Source organism: Panonychus citri, unplaced genomic scaffold, assembly GCF_014898815.1.
Source record: "Panonychus citri isolate SS breed McGregor unplaced genomic scaffold, ASM1489881v1 Contig00138, whole genome shotgun sequence".
Taxonomy (NCBI): domain Eukaryota; kingdom Metazoa; phylum Arthropoda; class Arachnida; order Trombidiformes; family Tetranychidae; genus Panonychus; species Panonychus citri.
In genome coordinates this window covers 447,873-471,150 of record NW_026515543.1, presented here as the reverse complement: position 1 = coordinate 471,150, position 23,278 = coordinate 447,873, and the positions used below count along the sequence as shown (strand labels likewise).

The following is a 23,278-nucleotide window of genomic DNA, read 5'->3' as shown; positions in this document are numbered from 1 at the left end:
CATCATCATCACTTAATTATTTCATCATCTTCAATATAAAAACACACAAAAAAAACAATTAAATCAATTGGCCCAACAGTTTAAATCGTCCGAGTTGATGATAATCACTAATCAACAACAACATTAATTAACTATTAATTGCTAATAACTGTTACAATTAAAGAGAAAGAAACAAACAAACTCAATTGGATTTAAATGTTTCTGTTTTTCCAATTAATCAAAATGAAAAAAGAATTAAATTTTAATCAATTTCCATAAACAATTAATCAACTAATTATCTGTTGATTTCTACAATTAATTGTATCATATCAACGTAATAAATCTGCCACCATTGCCTAACAATTAATTCTAAAAATTATTCCAAATTACTAATTTCAATCATTAGAATGACGATTAGTTAATTAGTCAAGTTTTTCTCTTTTCGATAAAAAACTTTTCAAAATTTTTTTCGAATTTCGCATCGTAATTAGGAGACGTTCCCTCAGGTGAGAAGAGAAAGAAAAATGAGATTAGAGAGAAAGAGAAAAAAATAAACAGAAATTTTATTTTACTTTTTGTTTCTCTTCGGATTGGATGAGACTTAAGTTCTACTTTTTTTTTTATAAAATCTTTTAATTGTCACAATTTTTCATATTCTTTTTTATACTCAAGTGTTAACTGGGAGTTTGAACAATTAGTTAATTGTAGAAAACATTGGTTGTCATCTTTTGTTTGGGTTAACCTAAGAAATTGTTCTTCTTACTCCTTAACCCAAAAGTCTGTTCTGAGTCATGTTTACCTTGCCATCTTTTTTTTTACAATTTATTTTTCCATTACAATAATAAATGGAATTGTTATAATTGATGATTAATCGGCTCAATTAACGGTGACAGTTAATTACATTGTGATTTAATTCTCCATTGTGGTAAACTTAGTGTTCCCGTTTTGGTTCCATTGATCTGTGTCAATTCGCCTTCTTCTTATTTTGGTCTATTCACCTTACGTTTCTGGTTATTCTTTTCTCTCTCTTTTTCTCTTTCTCTCTCTGTGGTTCCTGTGTAAGGAATAAATTTTTTTCTTTCCTTCATCTTCATCTTTTTATGTGAGTCTAGGTTTTTTTTTCTTCTTCTTCTTAATACTCTTTGCTCTCTCCTCTCTCTCTCTCTTCATATTCTCTCACCCACTCACTCTTCATACCTCATTTATTCTCTCTCGCTCTTTCTCCTTTGCCTTTTCCAAAAACTCTCCTCTTTTTTAGTTTTTTTTCTCTTTGGGGCTTTCCTTTCTCTCTTTCTCTCTCTCTCTTCTTGGTATCTTCTTTCTCTTTGTCTCTCATTTAAGTTTCTTTGTTTTAACCGAAATCTTCTTAATTACACATTTACCTCGTTGTGTCTGTACAGCCCGTTGGATATTAAATCCTTGTATCTTTTGTGGTTATCTATTCATGTTATTATTGGACCATGTCAACTGTATCTGAAAGAAGTTGGAATTCAAGTGATGACTATGAGGATGACAATTCAATTAATCGCTCCTCAGTTTCCCGAAGAGTAAGTTATCAAAAAGAAGAAGAAAAAATTCTTTTTTCACTTTTTTATTCTGTTAACTCATGTGATCAAAATAATAGGAAGACGGAAAGGAAAAGACAGAATCTTTTTCTTCCTCATCTCTATTGATGAAAATAAATACATGATGAAAGTAATATTATCATAGAGGGAGGGAAAGAGTGTGAAAGAGATACAACAAACAAAAAAACAAAAAAGAGAGAAAGTTAAAAGGTAATTTAAGTTGACCAATATAAGTGTAATGAAAAGGTGTGACCTCGCGCTGTAAATAATATTAACACTAATGTTTTGCTTTTTCTCTCTCAATTTCATCACAATAGTCTGTGAGTGATTAATACTCTCCATTCATTAATCTTCTGTACACAAAAATATTATCTATCAAGTTTCTCCTCTTTTTTTTCTAGTTTTTCGTTTCTGTTTACTATTGACTTAATTTCTCTCTCTCTCTCTCTCTCTCTCTCTCTCTCTCTCTCTCTCTCTCTTTCTTTCTCTTATCTTCATCTTTTATCTTGTTCTATTGTCTTTTTTAATCTTCCAATAGATAAGCTTAGATCTTGATTTACCTGGCGGTGTGATAACAACTCACTGTGTGTCAACAGTTATCCGCCCTGGAAGTAAACAAACTCATGATCCCCTACAATTTGTTAAAATTCAATCAACAGAATTAAGTAAAAAGGTAAGTTGGTCAAATCTTATTATTACCTTTACATTTTGTATCAATATCCTTTTTCTTGTATGATTAATATGATGATGAAGATGAAGATGATGATGATACTACATTATAATCAAAGAAAAAACAAAAATTGTTACAAAATATAGTAAATAGATTTAAATTGTTACAACAATTACTTATTAGCTTTTCTATTGTGTATATACAAGTAACACAAATATTTCATTCAACTTGTCAGATTGATTCTCTCTCTCTCTCTCTCTCTTACCTTATGGTCATTATAATAGTTTATTTATTTTTTTCTAATGGTCAATTGGGTCTTGCACCCATTTTCTTGCTATGGCCCAGTTACCTCGATCATTATTTTTGATATTTTTGGTTGATTGTTTTTGTTTATTACCTCTCACTCATTTCACTCAACATTGACGTTTATCAATAATGATTCTTGAAATAATATTAATAATAATGATAATATTTTTTTTTCTCTTCTGTCTAATAATTTTCTTTTTCATCAACAGGCTGTTGAACAAATCCGTTTAGCTGAGGAGGTTAAGATTACCAAGGAAAAGATTAAAGAAGTTGAAGAAGAATGGCAAAATAATCTTCTCAATTGGAAATCTAAAAGAAGACAATCAAGGTTAACCGGAGGTGAAGAATCTGATTCAGGTGATAATCAACAGCGAAAAGTTAAAACCTTCTCAGAGATTCTCAATGAGAAAGCAAAATCTGGTCACAGGATAGGTTATAATTTACATAAATATATTGGTATTCAAGATGAAGAAGAGGAAGAAAGTTTAGTTTTAGCCAACAACAATACTAATAACAATAACCATAAACAGGGAACAGGTAAGTTTTTTATGTTATCCATTGTCTAAACAATGTAGATCTGATGATGTGAGAGAAACTGTCAAGCATTTGAAGCTCTATTAGTTATTATTTTATTGTCTTTCTCCTTCTAATCTCATTAATTTATTTCTCTCTCTCTCTCTCTCTCTTTTTTTTGTGTCAACCAAATTTGATTACAATAGGATCTTCAAGGGTTTCCAATGCAAATAATAACTTAGGCGATTATCATGAAGATGATGAATCTAATCAATTGAAAAGTTATGAGCACCAACAAGCAGAATTACAAAAAAAGAGACAAGAATTAAACAATAAACTTCAAGAATTAGAACAACTTGAGAAGAAACAAAATGAACTGGAAAGACAGGAAAGGGTTTCAACTAGTGAGGTTATATCATCATCATCATCATCCTCATCATCACCATCACCAACAACCATGGCCACAACAAAAACAACCTCATCCTCATCCTCATCATCATCAGCCACCTTAATCTCACCTACCGTGATCGTGTCAATCAAAAATGAGGAAAGCTCAATCAATCCTTCCGCAGGAAAGGTTAATTCAAGAAATAGTGATGAGATTAAACAAAAACAAAATGATAATTTCCGTGAGAAGAAAGTGTTCAATCGAAACTCATCAACGGATTTATCAAGACGAGACCAATCTAGTGGTGAATCACAACCTAAAACCGTTACCATAAATGAAAATAATCGTCAGAAAAGTGTATGGAATTATCTACTTCAACAACAGGATGATCCACGAGTTGTCAATCATTCACATCTATCTAATCAAAACATTGATCCCAATCAACATCATCCTAGCAACAGGTCTAATGGTAGATTTAATCAGCTCGATTCTGAAAGTGAAGATGATGATCACCTTAACGATAGCATTTATGCTGATGAAGATGCTGAAAAAGAGCAGATGCTCTCCTTCCGAGCCAAGTTATCTACTTTCGAAAGTTTATCAAAATGTAAACCAGCACCAACTCAACAACAACAACAACAAAATAACCATAATAATCACAATCAACACCACCAACAACAGCAGCAACAACAACAAACCATAACCTCTAAACCTATAAGAAAATCTGAAAAAGTGAAAAAAACTGCCGACCAATTAACATCACGACTTTTCCCATCAGCAGCTTCATCCCTATCATCATCATTATCTTTATCTTCGTCCTCCTCTTCATCATCATCTGTGACATTAGCTAATAACAATAACCCCTCACCATCTTCATCATTATCTTCATCTTCAACAGCAACTCCAAGAACAACAACAACAACAACAGGAATACCATCAACAACCGTTATCATGACCAATCAGAATAATAATAAAGAATATGAAAACTCTGTTCTAATGAAAAATAATCGGCCTCCCACGGCTGAAGATCTCGCTTATAAAGAGGAAATGAAAGTGTTCCAACAAAGGTTACAAAATCAGAATTTAGCTGACCAACAAAAGCACCTTCTTTATGCTTCACAATCACCATTACAAGCCAATTCATTTAACACACAACAACAACAACAACACCAACATGCAACACTACAACATCACCACTCACATCCTCAACTTCATACCTTTCAACAGCCATTACAACAAACACAACCGCTTCCACGGCAACTACAACAATCAGCTACACAGCTACATCATCACCAATTTCAACAACAATCAAGCCACCAAAAGCAACCCAACTTGTAAGTATACAAATTAATGTACAGCTTGATGAAAAATCATAATAATAATAATACAAAGTTCATGTTGACTTGTTAGATGAAAATAATCGGAAGGCAAACCTTTTAAATCATATCTCTTTTAAGGATCATGTTGATTTTATCCATTAATTTATCAATATTATTTTAACCTTTACTCTCTATTTGATATTTCAAGCAAAAAAACAACACAACTAATGATCCCAAACAACAACTCTCTCTTTCACTCATCATTACCTCTAAAAATAATCATGATAATATATTAATTTTTTTCCATCTTTTTTCATCTTCGTCTCTTTTTTTTCACTCATTGCGATTTCCAGAATAATGTTATCTTCTTCTCAACAAACTCAACCCCAACAATCTTCACCTTATAATATCAATCATTGGGTAATTCAAGAGGCTGAACTACGTCGTCTTCATTATACTCAACAACCCCAACCCCAACTCCAACCTCAACCTCAACCTCAACCTCAACAAACTTCACCTTATAATATTAATCATTGGGTAGTTCAAGAGGCTGAACTACGTCGCCTTCATCATGCTCAACAACAACAACAATCAACAGGACCTGCATTGATGGCTCGATCGACATCAATTAACAGGTTTCCCCAATCAAGTCAAATTAATCCCAACATTAGTACCAATAGTAACACTTATGAGAATCATGTCTATGAGAACAGTCCATTTCGTGGTTCGCATGCCTCCGGGCTAAATAGAATTCAGAATGTTGCAGGTTAGTATTAATTATTTTACTCTCACTTTTCATTTTTTCTTTTTATGTTTTTCTTACCTGTGAATTTAAACTAATCATTCAATTGTTTAATTGGATAATTTTCATTGAATCAAAATTGTCATTTCTTTCAATGTTAATGATCAACCTTTTCAATTATATTCTCCTCTTATCATCCTCATCTTCTTTAGAAAAAGGGTGTGTCAAGGTTGGTTATGAAATCGAAGAGTCCAGTGTATTTTTACATGAAAGTTTCTCCCTCTCTCGCTTTTTCTGTTAATTAACAGAAGAAGATGATAATTTAATGATGAGAAAAATTTTTCTTTTTATAATCAACGCTCAATTACTCAAATTAATCAAGAATCAATGAAAGAAATACAAGTTAAAACCAATAACAATTTATTTCTCATGATGATAATATTGCAAAGCTTAATGACAGTGACAATCAATTTTCATCATCATTATCGTCCAAATTATTTTCAATCAACATTATTAAGGAAAACAATTAAGGAAACATGATGATTTTTGATTAAGTAGTTAAAATAATTAATTATTAATATATCAACTGATAGTTAACAATTATTATCAGACTCAATTGTATATTAAACTGTTAACAAAAATAATTATTAACAATCATAATGATCGGTATAATTATTGATTCTGAGTGTTTTTTTTTCAGAACTTACTGAATATCTTTTACTTATTCATAGTTGAAAGGTTTATTTTATTGATTCTGTTTCATGATAAACGTATAATTTTAAATTCAAACTAATAAAATTATCTTTTTCTCTTCTTTCATTGGATATTAACCTGTTCTTTACAATTGGATTAATAATTGGATTGCAATCCTTTAATCAACGCTGATATCAATCAGGAGCTGATACAACAAGTTTAATGAAAAAAAGTAACGGACTTCAAGGGATCCAACCTCAACCTCCTCCAATGCAACCTCTAGCCCAAGTCCAAGTCCAACAACAACTACCACTTTCCCAACCACAGCAATTACATCAATTACAATCCCAAGGACCTTTACAATTAGCCCAACCGTTACAATCTCAACAATTATTACAGTCGCAGCAGCAACTTTTACAAGCTCAACAACAAAAGCAAATGCTTTCAGTTAGCGGTAAAAAAAAGTGCTCAAACTGCGGTGATGAGTTAGGTGAATTGATGTTTTCTCTTTATTGTTAATCGTAAGAATTGAATCAACACTATAGTGACAAAATTTTCTAACAATTTCTTTTGTTATTATTTGTTTCTTTTTATATATATTTTTTTCCTTCATCACCTAAGGTCGTGGGTGCGCTGCAATGGTCATTGAGACATTAGCCCTTTATTATCACATCAATTGTTTCCGATGCTCAGTATGTCACATTCAACTTGGTAAGTATTCATAATTTAAACGTCATTTGATTCACATTTCCCTTTAAATTTAATAGAGATCAAGAGAGAGAGAGTAATAGCAAAGATAATAGATGAAACCATGATGAGCACGGTGATGATGCAGAAGCAGAAATTTACTCAAGTTTATATTATTTCATCTCATTTATGCTTTTTTTCTGGTTACTTCCTACCTTTAAAGTGAAGAAACTTTGACTCTCTATTTCCCTTTCTTTCTTTATTTCTTTCTACCTCTGCATTCTGTCAATTTAAATCAACACAATTAAAACCACTCAACTTCACATTGTGATGATTGAATGAATGGAAATCAGATGAAAAATCTGAACAAAATCAGACAGAAGGAAGAAGAATCATGAAGATGAGGGGAAAAAGTTGAATAACCGAGAGAGTGAATTGTCTTTAATTGTTATCCTAATATTACAGATGAATTGTTGAAACAGAAAATTCATTTCTCATTGGAATGATGATGATGATGATGTTAAACAATGATGCTTATGGTGGTTGTGTGATTGTTTATTTGTATTATTTTCTGTTTATTGTGTATCATTGAAATGGCAATTTTGTCTGTTGATTGTTAATTGTTTGTCTTTCTTATACCTATCATTTTGTACGATGATTAACTTTGATTTTTTTATGACTTTTCCAATTCCTCATTAAATAGTAGGCAAATTTATCCCTTCATTGTGTGTGGTGTGTGTGTGTGTGTTACCTGAATTTGAATTATTTGACAGAATTTGATTTCTATTGCAATTTTAATTTTAGATGCTTCATTTTGAATTGTTGTTGATTGTTGGTCAACAATAAAAAATGTTAATCGTCCTCCTCCTTAAGTATATCAGTTGAATAACAGTAACTTTTAAGGTTTAATTTAGGGTATTTATCTTGTTACCCTCTCAACCTGTCGACCTATTCAAAAAAAATGATGATTATAGTTAATTATGACAATGAGATGAATTAAGATGATAATTATGTTGATGGGTAATCGTGTTGATGTTGATAAACTGTTGGGTTGTTACTGTGATGATAATGTTGGTGATAAAATGATAACTTTCGTTAAATATTTTAAAGGGACTGGAGGATTGGTCAAGTACTTATAATGTTACCATGATGACCAATTTTAAATACAATATACAAATAATTAAATTGTTCATGTTCAGTAAATTTAACAAATGTTATCTTTTCCTCTCTCTCTCTCTCTCTCTCTCTCTCAAGCATATCATCATCATCTCATCTAGATCAATATCATTTATTTAGTCAATATCAACAATCAGCATCATTTAGGTGATGATGAGCAGCAATTAATTTCATTTTACTCCCTCTCATCTTCCTCCTATTTTGTTAACAATTTTGTCAGCTCTTTGAGTCTCCGATAATTTATTACCATTATCTCTATCATCATTATCGCTTTTAATTGTTTAATTTAATCCTGTATCTTAATCTATCACTTGGTTACTTTAATTAATCTTTTCACTCAGTGTTAACCCAAAAGTTTCATCAAACTTTCAATGGTTTTTGTTTTGTTTTCGGACTTACTCACATAAACGAATCGCCTCTCCAATGTCAAATCGCTTAAAGCAGATTTCAACCTTATAATTATATTGCTTCTTGCACCTCTACCTCTGATGATGATGATAATTATGATCTAAATACCCTTAGGGTAATATTAGCATCATCATTATAATTATTATTGTTATACTATTTACCTTTTTTTACCTTGCTTTCATTTAAAACACACAAGTGACCCAATTAAATGACCAGTAAAAAAATGGAAGATTTTTTTCATTCACCTTTTACTTTATTAGTAAATTAAAGAGAGAGAGAGAGAGAGAGAGAGAGAGAAGAGAGAAGGAGAATAAAAAATTGTAAGAATGATAAAAAACGAGAGAAAATGTTTCTCATCAAATAGTTTTCTGTAAGCAGGTTTATTATATCATCTGCATTATCATCATCAAATATTTCTTTTTATTTTCTCATTCATGATAATCTAAACTATTATCAATTTAAAATCATATATTACACAAGAAAAAAAACCAGAATCCATTTCATAACCTACTAAATCCGTTCACTGCGAAATTATTTTCTCTCCATTCAGCCAATTATTATCATCCCAATCCTGATATATTTCTCATCCTTTATCATCATCTTCTTGAGAAATCTCTATCTATCTACCCCTGTCTCTTTATTACTCCGATTATTGATATAATACAATTTGATATGACTTGTTATCTCTTTTGATATTACCTGCGTAAGAAACGGAAGCTCCTTTTTTTTCAAGATTAATTCGGGATTAGTTGATTTCTCAGAAGATTTTTATCTTCATCTTTCATCATCATCAATCATCAACCAATTGCAATTTTATGATAACCTTGAATTTAGATTGATCATGTCTCTCATATACACAGTATCTTTACCATCTCTTGATCATCATCATCATCATCATCATCTTTCCTCATCCTCCTTAATGTTTAAATTTTTGTTTCTTCAGTTGAAACTTTACCTCAATTAGATTTAATTGTATTCAAACCAATATTCCTCTCTTTCTCTTTGTTGTGTTTAATTTGATTGTATTTTACTTGTTGATTGTTATCTTTATGTTTTCATGAAACATAAAGATTTAAAGTCCACCAACAATCAACAATAATACTTTAATCAAAATTGAATAATTGACTGAAAGATGATTGAGATTGGTTGATTATTGTTAATTTAAGATTATTTTGACAATATTGATATTGTTGGCTAACCATTCAAGGTTCATTGAATTGAAAAGATTCTGTCTGATTGTTATTGTCCAAGAATTGATTATCTTTTTGCCCATTTCTTCAAATAAATCACCCTGAACAGTGTTGAAAAATTTCATGATTAACTGTTATTGGTCTGATTGTTATTTGATGTTTTCCCTTTAATCCCTTGACCAGAACCAACCCAATTAACATTATCATGTTAGTAGTAAGTTATTTTCATGATTTGGTCCAGTTTCTTACTATTAATCCTTCAATTTAATCAACATTTAACCGGTAAAAATAATTAAAAAAACATCATCCATGTAATCATTTTAATGATGATAATGATGATACGGTAATAATATTTTTCCCATAAACAAAGTTTATGCATCAAGGTTATCATATCAACTTAATTGTGTCCATGTTTAATTAACTACTGACAATTTAATTTATCTTTTACTACTGTAATTCTGATTGCAAGTAATCATTTGGATTAGTAATTTTCTCACTCATTTTCAATCAAACTGTCGTGAAATTATTTTCAATTTAAGTTACAATTGTTTTTCATTATCCTTTCTTAAATTGTCACAATTAATCAGTGACATTTTGATCAACAGTTAATTGCTGATTGACTGTTAAATGTATTTCTTATCTGATTATTTGCTTGTCCTTGTAAAATTCATGCTCAGACAATTAATCATAACTCTAATTGGGAATTAATTCATTTTTCTCAACTATTACATTGAAACCAGGGAAATGTGATATTGTAAACAATTAACTGCTGATTTGTCTGTTGATTATCTTGATTACTCTCTGGTAATTATGGTGAAAACTCACATTTTAATAACTTAGTGTGGTTACTATTTAGCAAAACAATTCACATATCAGATTGTTAAATGATTAACAATTTGAATAATTATGACTATTACTCTTGCTAATGAATCTTATTTCAAGCATCTTGTTCATTTTTCAGAAATCCATGATAACTTTGAAGGGTGTGGAACTGAGGGAGAGATATATTTTTGTCAATGAAGATGAGGATGATAAGGATGAAAGAGAGATTAGTTTTCAGGCTATTTTGAGATATTTTGTTCATTATATTGACCATGTTTGTCTTGGCTTTTGTTTCAAATAATAAAATCTCTCTCCAATCATCATCAACAACATGATTTTCATGTGAGAATGAATTTATTTTTGACGAATTGAAAGATAGGGAGACAGCATGAAGAAGAGAGAGAGAGAGAGAGAGAGAGAGAGAGAGAGAGAGAGAGAGAGAGAGATAAGATAGAAACAAGAACAACTCTGAATTTGAGCGATTTCAAGATTGTTACGTGATTTTTGCTTGTCAAGCACTTCACGGTCAACGAATGAAACATTTGGTACTTGGATTGTTATTGTTATTTTTGTTACTGTTGATGATGAAGATGCTATTAGATTGTGATCAATTTGAACCTGAACAGTTAACTTAAAGTTTACACTGAAAGTTCATGTTGATCATGTTCACCCAAGAAAATATTAATGCATCAAAATATTCTGGTTGCCAAAATAAGCAACCATCAAGAATGAAGTTTCTTGTGAGTTGAGAAAAATAAAAGAAAAGAAAGTTAAAACTAAGACGGAAGAAAGCGTGAAAAAGCAGATTATCATCATGAAGATTACGTTGATCATCTTAATCATCATCATCATTATCATCATGTTATAATAATAATAATACATTTTTACATGATGTTGATAATTTCCATTGCATCAAATTTCATGTTTCAATGGTAAATCAATGAAAAAGTTACTTTTACTTCATTAAACTACTAAATGAAGATCTTTAAAAAATTAAACCATTTTCTGTGTGATAATTTAATGTGTTTACATTTATTATCTTTATCATCATCATCATCATCACTTTTACTACTTCCTGTCAATTCAACTTCCCTTTTGGCTGGGACACTCCCTTTTCCTCCTTGAATGTATATTAATGTTGATAATTGGGAAAATGTTTTGTTTATTATTTACCTTTTTCTTAAATTTATTTACCTTTACAACAAAGCAGCAACAAATAGCAACCAAAATTATGATAATATCCTTCAACTGTGGATCAGGTAATTAGGTTAATAAACTTAATTATCTAATTGTTATTTTGGATTAGCTTAAAATCATTAAATTTGTTTACTACACATTGGAAAAGATTTCATCATGTAATTCATGATTATTGAATTACTATTAGCACGAAGGTTTTTTTTTGTTATGAAAAAACCTTTGATTGAATTAACTGTTAATTACTCTACAATTAATTGTATTTTTCCCTTGCTCTTGATTTTAATGTTATAATTAATTTATTGTTATCAACAATTAATGAAGCTTAAGTTTAACCATTTTGTTTTCAATGTACATTTAATTGATAACCATAACATTTGAATTGATATTAATTATAATCTTGAATCAACTTCTTCAGGGTTTCCGGAACTGAATTATAATTATAATGTATCAATGATGATGTTGATGATGATTACGTTATCATTATACACTAATTAACAATTTTAGTTACAGTGGTTAGTTAATTCAATGAAATTGTGATTGTTTTGACTTTACACATCAAAGTTAATCAAATCTTTTTGACAATTATGGTCACTTTTACCTGGATCTGGATCAAGGTTGAAAACTTTTTGCTTTTCATCATCACAATTTGATCAACATATAAATCAGATGATTATTGTTGTTGATTTGTTTTTCCTCATTTCTTTCATGTATCATGAAGTAAATACTGATGATCAAGTTTAATCACGGATGACTATCTCTTTGGAATCAGTTTCTCACAATTAGCTATTTAATTAAGTTTCTCACGCCAATTTAAACTACATAAATATATCTAACATTAACAATCGTTTTTAATTAAACTCTATCAATCCCAATTAATCGTAATCCATTGAAACGTGCTAACCTAATCAACAATAACAACAATAACAATCAACAGGTAGACAGACAAACAAAAGAGGATGATGATGATGATGATTTGTCTTAATACAATTAAAATTAAAACCACCACTAATTACTATTACCTCATCACCAACATCAAATTGTTCACAATAATATTAATACAATTTTCATATTCATGATACTTGAAAGTTACTTTAGTCAATGAATGAAGGATCAGAAGATTCTGAAAATCATCCTCATCCTTTTTTTTCACCATCAACTTGATGAGAGGAGAAGGTTGAAAAAAAAAGATTCATTCTCAATCCGTTGACCTGATTCTGTCAGTGAAGGTCAGTTGTTAATATTGAATCGGATGACTACTGTGGCTGGTCAGTTGAAGCCCATTAAGAAAAAATTTTACTCGATTACGATGCTTGATTTTTTTGCTTCTCGTATCAAAGTTTATCATTTTCACTCATTGACATTCATTGAAATGATGATTTTTACGATAACTTTGCATAAATGCATAAATTTACCTTCTCCATCATTATTGTAATTACTATTGTCTTAGAATTTGTTTCTTGTAGGATTTATAATGATGATGATGATGATGAGAGTTGAGTGTCTGTTTGTAAAATGAATTTGATGTAACTAATAGTTAACCCTTGACTGATTGTGTTCTGATTCTGTCAGTTAATCAATAATAATAAACGGCGATTAAAATGTTTCTTATAACAATTAATTCATTTGCAAATTGTGATTATAATCAATTGCTGTAAAAGTCTGATCATCTCATCATTATCATGTTAATCTGTTTCTAATTACTTTATCTTCATTAACTTTTACCGTTATTTTAATTGTTTAGCAGATTTTTTTTTTTACTTTTTTCATGTTGATTACATTTCTTGTATTGTGTTTCCGTTAATTGTTACGTTAATTGTATGAGTATATTTTTTGTTATACTTTTACGTTGGTGATCATTTATTTACCGATCTCTCATCATTGATTAATTGATTCACTATTTTAATTATTATTTTTTCATTCATTTTGTTTTCATTATGATGAAATTGATCTTAATCATTAAATCAATTTTAGGATCATCATTATTAAAACTGGTTATCAACTAACGTCTTAATTATATCAACTTGATTAATAATCATTTAATGGACTAATTAAAATCAATTTGTTAACTTTTTTTTTCTAATCATGAATGATTGTTGAATTGTCTATTTTAGTATTCAGTTGATTTAATTGCGAGTAGATTAACAATTTAATTTGATGGAATTGGTTGAAATTAATCTTAATTTTTGTTTCTCATTGATGATCATCATATTAATCATTAAATTGTGATATGAATAATCATATATTACTTAGAATCAGCTGATTACTATTCAAACAAACAGTAGTAATAACAATCAATCAATTGAATTGAATGATTAAAGTGAAAATGAATTTCAATTAACCAATTTAAATTGAATAGTTAATCAAAAGTTAGTGAAACAATTTATTTGTTTCAATAAACTTAAATTGTGTTTTTAAATTGAGATGATCATTGAATAGTTAACAGCAATTGATTAATTTAAATAAGTCAATTTAATATGCAAACAATTGAATTAAAGAAAAACTTTCATTGATTATAATTTAAATTTAACTTTTTACAATTAAAAATTAAAAATCAAAGATGCTATCTAATCATTGATTATAGTTAATTTAATTAAAAAGTTTGCAGATGATATTTCCTAAATAATAACAACAATCAACGTTGATTGTTAACTAATTTTGTTTGTTAGTTAATTTGAACTGTTCACAATATTCACAATATTTAACAATTTAAAATAATCGTGATAATGATAATTAACAATCAATATGAGAATCTTTTATTTATCTTAATCATTATCATGAATAAGATGATTACCATAATGATTATTGTGATTATAACTAAACCATTGGATTAGTAACAATTATTTACAATCAAAATTACTGATGATGAATTATTTTCATATTATCATTTGATTCATTAACCTGACTACTACTATTACTTAATTGTTACTTTGATTGTTTTGATTAGACACAAAAAAATTGCTCTTACCGATGATGATGATGATGATGATGGTGATGATGTTAATGTAATAGTAGTATTAACAATCAAAGTAAATATCATTCAATTGATTATTATTATCAAATTTTTATTGATAATAATGATTGACCACACATAACAATCAAAAAGATATGTATCTTAATAGTAAACACAATGAACAGTAAACAAAAAATGATCAAAACTCATTAATCTGGGTCAGTTGGGATTATCTCATTTCTAACTATTGGTCAAGTTAATTTGATCAATTGATTCACATGCTTTACAATTACATCTGATGATAGTTATTAAAACGTGATTTAATTGTCTATTGGATTACCTTGTCATGTCCTGAGAGATGATACCTTTTTTTTTCATTAGCTCACTCACACTAATCATCTTGATGATAATTTAATGGGTCATCATCATCTTAATCTTAATCATGTTTCCTAACACGTTTTCATTATCCACTGATCCTCGTCAATAATACAAATTAACTGCTATTCCTGTAATCTCATAAACTGAGTAATTAATTCAGTCATCAAATTTTTGTCAAAAATAATCATTTTAATAGTGATTATGTTGATTAGGATTGAAATTAAATTACTTTTTATCCTGTTACAATTTAGATGTTGTTATTACCACGTTTTAAATAACTCATCATTAGATTAATAATCTTTCTGTCTCTCTCTTGATCCTAATTGTTGATTACAATTGAATTACATGTCACAATTAAATGTATTTAATTTCTTTTTGTATTCTTAATTTGATCAAGTTAATTAAAATGTTTCTTTTCTTTAATTTTCTCAGGTAACGGTACATGTGGAACTGATGTTCGAGTTCGTAATCATAAACTTCACTGCCACAATTGTTATTCCAATGATGAAGGTACAATTAAGTGTAACAATTTAATCAACATAATGATAACTTTTACTTATTCCAACTAATTAACTAATTATCTTGTTTTCTTTTCTATTCTGTTAATCATTTAGCTGGACTTAAATTTAGTCGTGTTTAAGACTAATCATTGAAGACTCACAATTTAAATGACAATTTGGGATCGCAAAACGAAAGTGTTGCAATTAAATTAACGTATTTTTCTGACCAACGGCCAACAATTAATTCTAGACAGAGCTGATCATCTCAACAATTAATTATCGTTTATGTAAATGCAAACCAAAATTATTGAAACTGTTAACAACAACAACAACAACAATTTATTCAATAAGCAATAGGAAAAAGCTGATAACTTGAATAACAATTATGATAACAATTATAGTAACAATTAAGGACACAATTGCAACTCAATACTTGAAGATGATGAAAAACAATTAATTGTTATCTATTTAATTTTGTGTTCCTCAATTACTTTTATCATGATAATCAACCAGTATTTACATTTTATATTTAAAACAATCAACAATTGCAGTTATATAAATATTATTATATATTTATTTGTATCTTTTTTTTTACAAAAAAATGTAACAATTGTTTCATCACCAACAATTGAGAAAATACAAACAATTAACTCTTAAAACAACAATTAACATGAATTAACACCAATCAGATCAAATAATTCATGTTAATTAATCATCTTCATCAATATCTCATAATTTTACAATTTAAACCTTTGCCTTTTTCATATTTTGCATTTTTTAGCTCCAAAAGTGATAATTTAGCTTAATCATTTCATATTAATTATTATTATTATTACAATTAATATTATCATTAATTAATCAATCAACTTTATCTATCTATTAAATCATAATATTATCATTTTAATTAATGTTTTTTTTTGTGATTATTACGATTTTGTAGTTTAATCTCATTCTTTTTTTTGTATCAATATATCTGAACAATTGTAAATCAAATTGAGATAAAATAAACTACAATTTACTTGATTATTATCAACAATTGACCAACGATTTTGGACTTAAATGATAATCAACAAATAATAAACAATTGTGAACCGTTAATCGTTATCAGATTGTATTTGGTATCAATTTAATTGTTTTGTTAACTTGATTGTTTGACAAGAAAAAAAAAACTCAAATAGTTATGAGCCAATTTTGGAAACAATTAAATGATCATGATTGTTGTTGATTGCGATGATTTCATTGAAATCTCATCAATTGAAAAATGTTTTTTATCATTTGATGTTAGCAAATGATTTAACAAAACGATAATGATTATCATTTTGTCTTTGTGTTAATGTTTCTTGTTGTTGTTGTTGTTGATCACAATTAAAGGTTTTGGTTTAAACCTTAATTTTGTTTGTTTGTTTATTGCAGGTAAACATTTGCATACAATTGTTATTATTAATTTTTCCAATTTAGTTGATTATTTAATATCAATAACGACCAGAGAGACGGGTTTTATCACTACGCCTTGGTGGAGGTGGAGGTCCATTCTTGGCTCGTGACATTGATTTATCAAATATTGATGAATTGGTACATTTTAAGACGGGCGGTGGAGGTGCGACTGGAATATCTTGATTAGTTTGTGGCGATTTTTGTGATTGTTGAAGTTGGACAATAGCACCATTGTAATGAGATGGATAAGATGAGATGATTAAATTGTTTGTGTTTGAGTTTGCAGGGAAATGGGGATAGTTTGAGGTTGATGATGATGAGGATGATGATGATGGTGAAATATGATGAGACTGAGGTATCATTTGGTGTTGTGAATGTTGATAACTTTGATGGTGAGGGTGATGATTGGATGGTTGATGATGATGATGATGATGATGATGATAGAGATGAAAAGTGAGGAAATTGGATTACATCGATCTGGTGAATTAAGCGAGGATTCTGATGGTGTTGATGTTGTTGTTGATGTTGTTGGAGACCAAAATTTTTGCTGACAATTGATTCCACCACCAATAATAAGCTCAGAGGGATTAATTTTTTGAATCAATGTATTTATATTATTGGTCATTTTGATTGTACTCCTATTACCAACAATGTAATGATTATTTTTGTTATTACATAGTTTATTGATTAAACCTTTTTCCTTAATTGTATTGTCCACAAATCCACCATCGGTTACAATTTTATCATTATTATCAATGGAATTATTATCCTCTTCAATTACCAGTTTCTCTAAGGGTGGAAATTTAAATGATGATGATTTTGATGTGGTAAAAATATTTGTCCAATTTGACTCGGTTTGTGTAGTTGCGTCACATTTAATTGGTCCCATTTTAATTGTGGTAGTTAAACTTTTCTCGGTTTGTTGAAATTTCACATTTAACACCTTTACCAGTTCATTCATTGAATATAAAACATTTTCTTTCTGTCTGGTAATTGAAGATTTGGCCTTTAATGTCTTGACCAATGGATCCAAGGAATCAAAAGCTTCTTCAATTACCTTTAACATGCCAGTGAAAAGAGCATTTGTTGACATATTTTCTTTTGGAGAATATACAAAGGGCATTGTACCTCCTTCGGACATTTTAACGGTTAAAGATGCACCACACTTTGAATAGAAAAACTTCGTAAAAATAAATAACAAATAACTAGTTAGTTAATTACTAAATAATTAATTAATTGGAGAGATAAAGATTAGTTAAAGTGACTCATAATGAAAATAGAAAATTCCACTCTGGCGCCATCTCTTGGAAGAAAATTTATTTCTAAACCTCAATCGAATTTTTTTTCTCCAAATTTTGTTTACATGAAACATTTTTGCTCCTCTGTTTTTGTTTTCAATTTATTATCATCTAATTGTTGGTGTTAGTTAATTAATTGGTAGCAATTTAATTCTTTTTTTGAGTTTACAATTAATTAACCATAATTCTCTTGGTTTTTGGATAGAATATGGTAAATGATGGACGACAATGTTCAAGGTAATGGAATTTGTTTTTTTTTCTTCCATATTTTTGTCTCCTTGTTAATTTTATTCTTTTCTATTCTCTCTTTAGGTTTGATTTTATTTCTCTTCTTATCTGTGATTTTAGCTATTTTTCCGTGTATCTGATTGAATATACGATTCTTATTTATCTCTGAATTGTTGAGAATATTCTTTTCTACCTTTTTTTACTTCTATCGGTCTACTTTTCATGTTAGGCCTAAATTTCATTCTTCTCTCTTTCTCTCTCTATCTCTCTCTCTTCCTCTCTATCTATTTATCTCTCTTTAGCTGATATGTTTACCTGGATTAGCAGGAAGAAAAGTCTCTATTTAGACCGTTTTATATTTCGTTTCATCTCTTATTTTACCTGAAAATCTATAATCATTCACGTACCCTACATGATGATTGGTTTTCCAGCCAAACATTTGAATATCTATTGCATGGAAATGTTTCTCTTCTGTCATTGTTTTTTTACTAAATTTTTTTTCTTCATCATCTATTCATCATTACAGACATTTGTCGAGTCTGTCGATCCGAGGGGTCAACAGAAAAGCCTCTATTTCATCCATGTATTTGTACTGGAAGCATAAAATATATTCACCAAGATTGGTAAGTGTATATCTGTCATTCATTGATCTACTTTTACTATAATTAATTGATTGTATGGTTTATGCTAATTGATTTTCTCTTTTCTCTTTTCGCTTTTCTCTAGTTTGGTACAATGGTTAAAATATAGTGAAAAGGAGTATTGTGAACTATGCAATTACAGGTTCTCATTTATACCAAGTTAGTGGTTCAATCTAATCATCTTCTTACTCATTTTCCGCAAGCTCATCACCACCAATCAATTAGATCAACTATTGGAACCATTATTGTTATTATCAACAGTCGATTAATCAAATTTACAATATTTATATCAGGGTAGAAATTACTGTTGTAAAATTAGTTGTTACATTTCTAATCGTATAATAATCAGAAAAACTTGATCTATTCTAATTTAATTCTATCAACAAACTAATCATCGTTTTTATATCATTTAATACTCTCATACTGTTGGTGATGATCTCGCTATGGAAAATGTTACCTGATTAATTGTATAACTAATTTTATATCAATCTATTTCTAGTTTATTCACCTGATATGCCCAAAAGGTTACCTGTTAATGATATTCTAACTGGATTATTGGGAAGTTTAGCAACAGCAATTAAATATTGGATACATTATTCAATCGTGGCAATAGCTTGGTTGGGAATCGTCCCCTTAACAGCCTGTAAGTAATTTAGTTTTTTTGCCTTCTCTGTTGATATATTTTGCTAATCTAATATTTATGTTTTTTTCTCATCAATATTTTGGCCTCAGATCGAATTTATCGTTGTCTATTTTCCGATTCTTGGTCATCTGTTTTGTCACTTCCGTCAGATTTGCTGAGTACTGAAAATATTGCCACTGACGGTTTCTATGGGTGCTGTCTCATTAGTTGCACTCTTTGTGCCTTTCTCAGTCTCGTCTGGTTACGAGAGCAAATTATTCGTGGAGGTGGCCCTGAATGGCTTGACCTTGTTGAACCTATTCCAGTACCACCACCACCTCGAAATGTGCCCAATCGTCATCAAAATATACCAAATGAACAGCCGGGTATTGGATTAAATAATAATGTAAATAATAATAATTTAGGTGAAAATGTTGAAGACTCTGAAGATTCTGAAGATGACCATCAAGAGGAAGATAATCTTAGAGCTGTTGAAGCTGCAATCGAGGCAGTTAATGGTGCACCTAATGCCGAGTTTATTAATCCTGATGATGGAGAACCTGCTCGAATTGCTGCTCAAGAAGAGATTCCCTGGAATCCTGTTGAATGGGATAGAGCAGCTGAAGATCTCACATGGGAACGAGTAAATATCAATCCAAATAAATTAACTTTCAATACCTTTTCCACCAATCAATTGTTAATGATGATCTTTTTTTTTACTCTTTTTGATTATATAAAATTTCTCATAGATACTTGGACTTGATGGATCATTAATCTTTTTTGAACATGTTTTCTGGGCCATTTCTCTCAATACCCTTTTCGTCCTTATTTTTGCATTCTTCCCTTTCCATATTGGTGCTCTTTCTGTGCGAGGTTTAGGACTATTGGACACCGTCTCCGCTACCAATTTCGAAGGCCTTGTTACAACCCTTTTTGGTTATATCATTATCTCCTTGGGTCTAGTCTTTTTACATTCTACCGCTATAATTTTAAGATTTAGGAGAACACAGAAACTATTAGGATTATCTTATGTTGCTGTAAAAGTTGCACTTCTTTTTATATTTGAGATTGGCATTTTCCCTCTAGTATTTGGTTGGTGGTTTGACATTTGCTCATTGGTAAGTTTTTCGCGACTCTTTTCGAGATGTTTTCTTTTTGGTTCTAATTTAACCTTTTCTTTCATTAATCATCTTAGCCTATTCTTGGAGCAACTCTTTCTGATCGAAAATCTGGTTTACGATCTGCTCCTGGTACATCGATGTTCATTCACTGGCTCGTTGGAATGGTTTATGTCTTCTACTTTGCCTCATTTATGTATATATTAAGAGAGGTTCTTCGTCCTGGTGCCCTTTGGTTCCTTCGAAATTTAAATGATCCCGATTTCAATCCTATTCAGGATATGATAAATCTTTCTGTTCTTCGGCACGTACGAAAATTTGTCGCATCTCTTGTCATTTTTGGTACAACAGTTTTACTTTTGGTTTGGTTTCCTGTTTGTATCATACAAAAGTTTCTCCCTGGTTTTTTGCCTTATCATGTTTTACATTCTAGGTGAGAATAATTCAAGCAAATAAGTTCGAGGTTATTTATCTTAATCATGAGAACAAATTTTTTTCCTCAACTAACTAATTGTCTTTTTTTTTTCTCTCCCTCTTTCTGTTTTCAGTAACAACGAAAATCAAGCCAATGAGGTATCTCTAGAGTTTCTTATTCTTCAATTGATATTACCTGCCCTTCTCGATCACACTCATCTTCGATCATGGTTAAAATCATTCATTCGAGCTTGGTGCATATGTGTTTCCTACATTTTAGATATTCGATCTTTCCTTTTAGGTGATGTTAAACCAGGTACAAAGGATGGAAGTGATGATAGTTTAGTTCCAATTCGAAATGATGATTCCAATCAACCTTACATTGTACCCAAATACTTTGCTCTTAAAATCATTTGTCTCCTTCTCTGTGTTGCGGGCTCCCTTCTTGCTGTAGGTCTCTTTTTTCTTACTGTTCCTGTGATCATTGGACGGCGTTTATTTTCCGTTTGGTTGGGTGAAACTCGAGTCCACGAGTTGAACACTGCTGCTTGTGGCCTGTATGTTGGCCTTTTACTTGCACGAGCTTGTGCCGTCCTTTGTAACTGGCTACCTCGTGGATGGACAGCTATCGCTCTTAAAGTAAAAGATGGCCTAATCATAGCCGGTAAAGCCTTGATTGCTGGAATGATCTTATTAGGAGTGATACCACTTCTGATTGGACTTATGTTTGATGTTTTAATCATTGTCCCCATTCGTGTACCACTTAATCAAACACCAATTTTTTATCTATGGCAAGATTGGGCTTTCGGTATACTTCATACAAAAGCGATCTGTGGTTTAGCCATGATGGCTGAATGGCCTCTCCGTGAAATCCTTGAAAATGTAAATATTTTTTCCCCATAATATAATTTTGGATGAAAAATGGATTATCAAAATTTTAATATTTAATTTTCACTTCCTCTTTACAGTTATATCATGGTGGTTTAATCAATATCAATCTTCAATACATTATGACCAAATTGGCAATACCTGTTATCCTTATTCTTGGTTCAACTCTTTCTCTACCTTATTTTATCATCTGTGGTATCCTACCAATGTTTGATGTTAGCTTTGAGACCAGAAATTTTCTTATCCGACGAATCTATCCTTTCCTGTTGATTGCTTCAATTTTAATTTATGTGATCCATTGGCAAATTAACAAATTTTTCCGTCTCTATGAGCATATCAAAAACGACAAATATCTTGTTGGAAAACGTTTGGTTAACTATGATCCATCTAAAAATAAAAAGACCGGAACAACAACAACATCATCAACAAACAATTCTCCAGCTATTGTTAACTGAAATGAAGGCACAAATAATCACCAATAATTGGATAAAAGAAGAGGAAAAATTTAATTTAAACAATTATCGCAACAAAATCTATTCACAACAACAACGTGTTCAAATATTTAACAATAGATTTCCAGCTATTTCAATTGGATCGATTCTTATATTACCCCCTCTAATCAGTTGGACGAAAGACTTTGAATTGTTTGCTTTCAGATGATGATGATGATAAGTTTTCTTTCAAACTAATTATATTTAATAAGCAACAAATTCTCAAAGATAATCAACTGTCAACATCTTAATTTCATCGAAACCATCGGAATCATTAACAACTCTTTCTTATGCCATATAAATATAGAGAACCAACCAAAAGACAAATTGTGATCAACGACAGCTACAAATGCACTACAATTTATCCATTAAAGAGGAGGAAAAAAAGGAAACAATGAAAAAAAAATCAATTGATTAGCAATTTGATCACAATCAAAAACAATCATTTCAATGTTCTAGTTAAAAGTTAAGCTCAAGCAGCACAAACAATTTAAAGTCCATCACTAAAACAACAAACTTATCCTTTAATTTTCTCTGTATATATAATGTACAAAATGAAAGCAACACAACAATTAAAAAGAAAATCAATTGATTATCATCAAAAGATTATTATCTACAATTAAGATTAATTGTTTGTTCCCTTCATTTAAAAGTCTCTTTA

The 23,278-nt window shown here is 29.9% G+C and overlaps 2 protein-coding genes across 5 annotated transcripts; both read left to right on the top strand.

Moving 5' to 3' along the window:
- Positions 1 to 544: 544 nt before the first annotated feature.
- Positions 545 to 16,075, top strand: LOC128393136 (putative uncharacterized protein DDB_G0271606). 4 transcript variants are annotated; one of them, XM_053353263.1, is made up of 10 exons: positions 546 to 1,081; positions 1,380 to 1,526; positions 2,083 to 2,217; positions 2,730 to 3,057; positions 3,240 to 4,755; positions 5,094 to 5,506; positions 6,378 to 6,665; positions 6,797 to 6,886; positions 15,416 to 15,493; positions 15,598 to 16,075. In XM_053353263.1, the coding sequence occupies exons 2-10, from the start codon at positions 1,440 to 1,442 to the stop codon at positions 15,621 to 15,623; spliced, it is 2,961 nt and encodes a 986-aa protein (XP_053209238.1). In that variant the 5' UTR covers positions 546 to 1,081; positions 1,380 to 1,439; the 3' UTR covers positions 15,624 to 16,075. The 4 variants fall into 4 exon arrangements, 2 of the variants coding, with proteins under 2 accessions (XP_053209238.1, XP_053209239.1); XR_008326075.1 differs by lacking the exon at positions 15,598 to 16,075 and having other exon boundaries at positions 545 to 1,081; positions 6,378 to 6,660; XR_008326074.1 differs by lacking the exon at positions 15,598 to 16,075 and having other exon boundaries at positions 545 to 1,081; positions 6,378 to 6,696; positions 15,416 to 15,456.
- A 2,196-nt stretch (positions 16,076 to 18,271) lies between these two features.
- LOC128393137 (E3 ubiquitin-protein ligase MARCHF6-like) lies at positions 18,272 to 23,240 on the top strand. The gene is made up of 9 exons (XM_053353266.1): positions 18,272 to 18,452; positions 18,970 to 19,066; positions 19,170 to 19,243; positions 19,584 to 19,727; positions 19,817 to 20,349; positions 20,456 to 20,824; positions 20,902 to 21,257; positions 21,373 to 22,120; positions 22,207 to 23,240. Exons 1-9 carry the CDS (start codon positions 18,431 to 18,433, stop codon positions 22,579 to 22,581), a joined length of 2,718 nt encoding a protein of 905 aa, XP_053209241.1. The 5' UTR covers positions 18,272 to 18,430; the 3' UTR covers positions 22,582 to 23,240.
- The last annotated feature ends 38 nt before the right edge of the window (positions 23,241 to 23,278 follow it).

Coding starts and splice junctions, on each gene's coding strand:
- LOC128393136 (XM_053353263.1), top strand. CDS start 1,440: ATGTCAACTGTATCTGAAAGAAGTTGGAATTCAAGTGATGACTATGAG. Junction 4,756..5,093: donor CACCAAAAGCAACCCAACTT/GTAAGTATACAA, acceptor TGCGATTTCCAG/AATAATGTTATCTTCTTCTC. Junction 6,887..15,415: donor AGTATGTCACATTCAACTTG/GTAAGTATTCAT, acceptor TAATTTTCTCAG/GTAACGGTACATGTGGAACT.
- LOC128393137 (XM_053353266.1), top strand. CDS start 18,431: ATGATGGACGACAATGTTCAAG. Junction 19,244..19,583: donor CAGGTTCTCATTTATACCAA/GTTAGTGGTTCA, acceptor ATCTATTTCTAG/TTTATTCACCTGATATGCCC. Junction 20,350..20,455: donor AAGATCTCACATGGGAACGA/GTAAATATCAAT, acceptor AATTTCTCATAG/ATACTTGGACTTGATGGATC.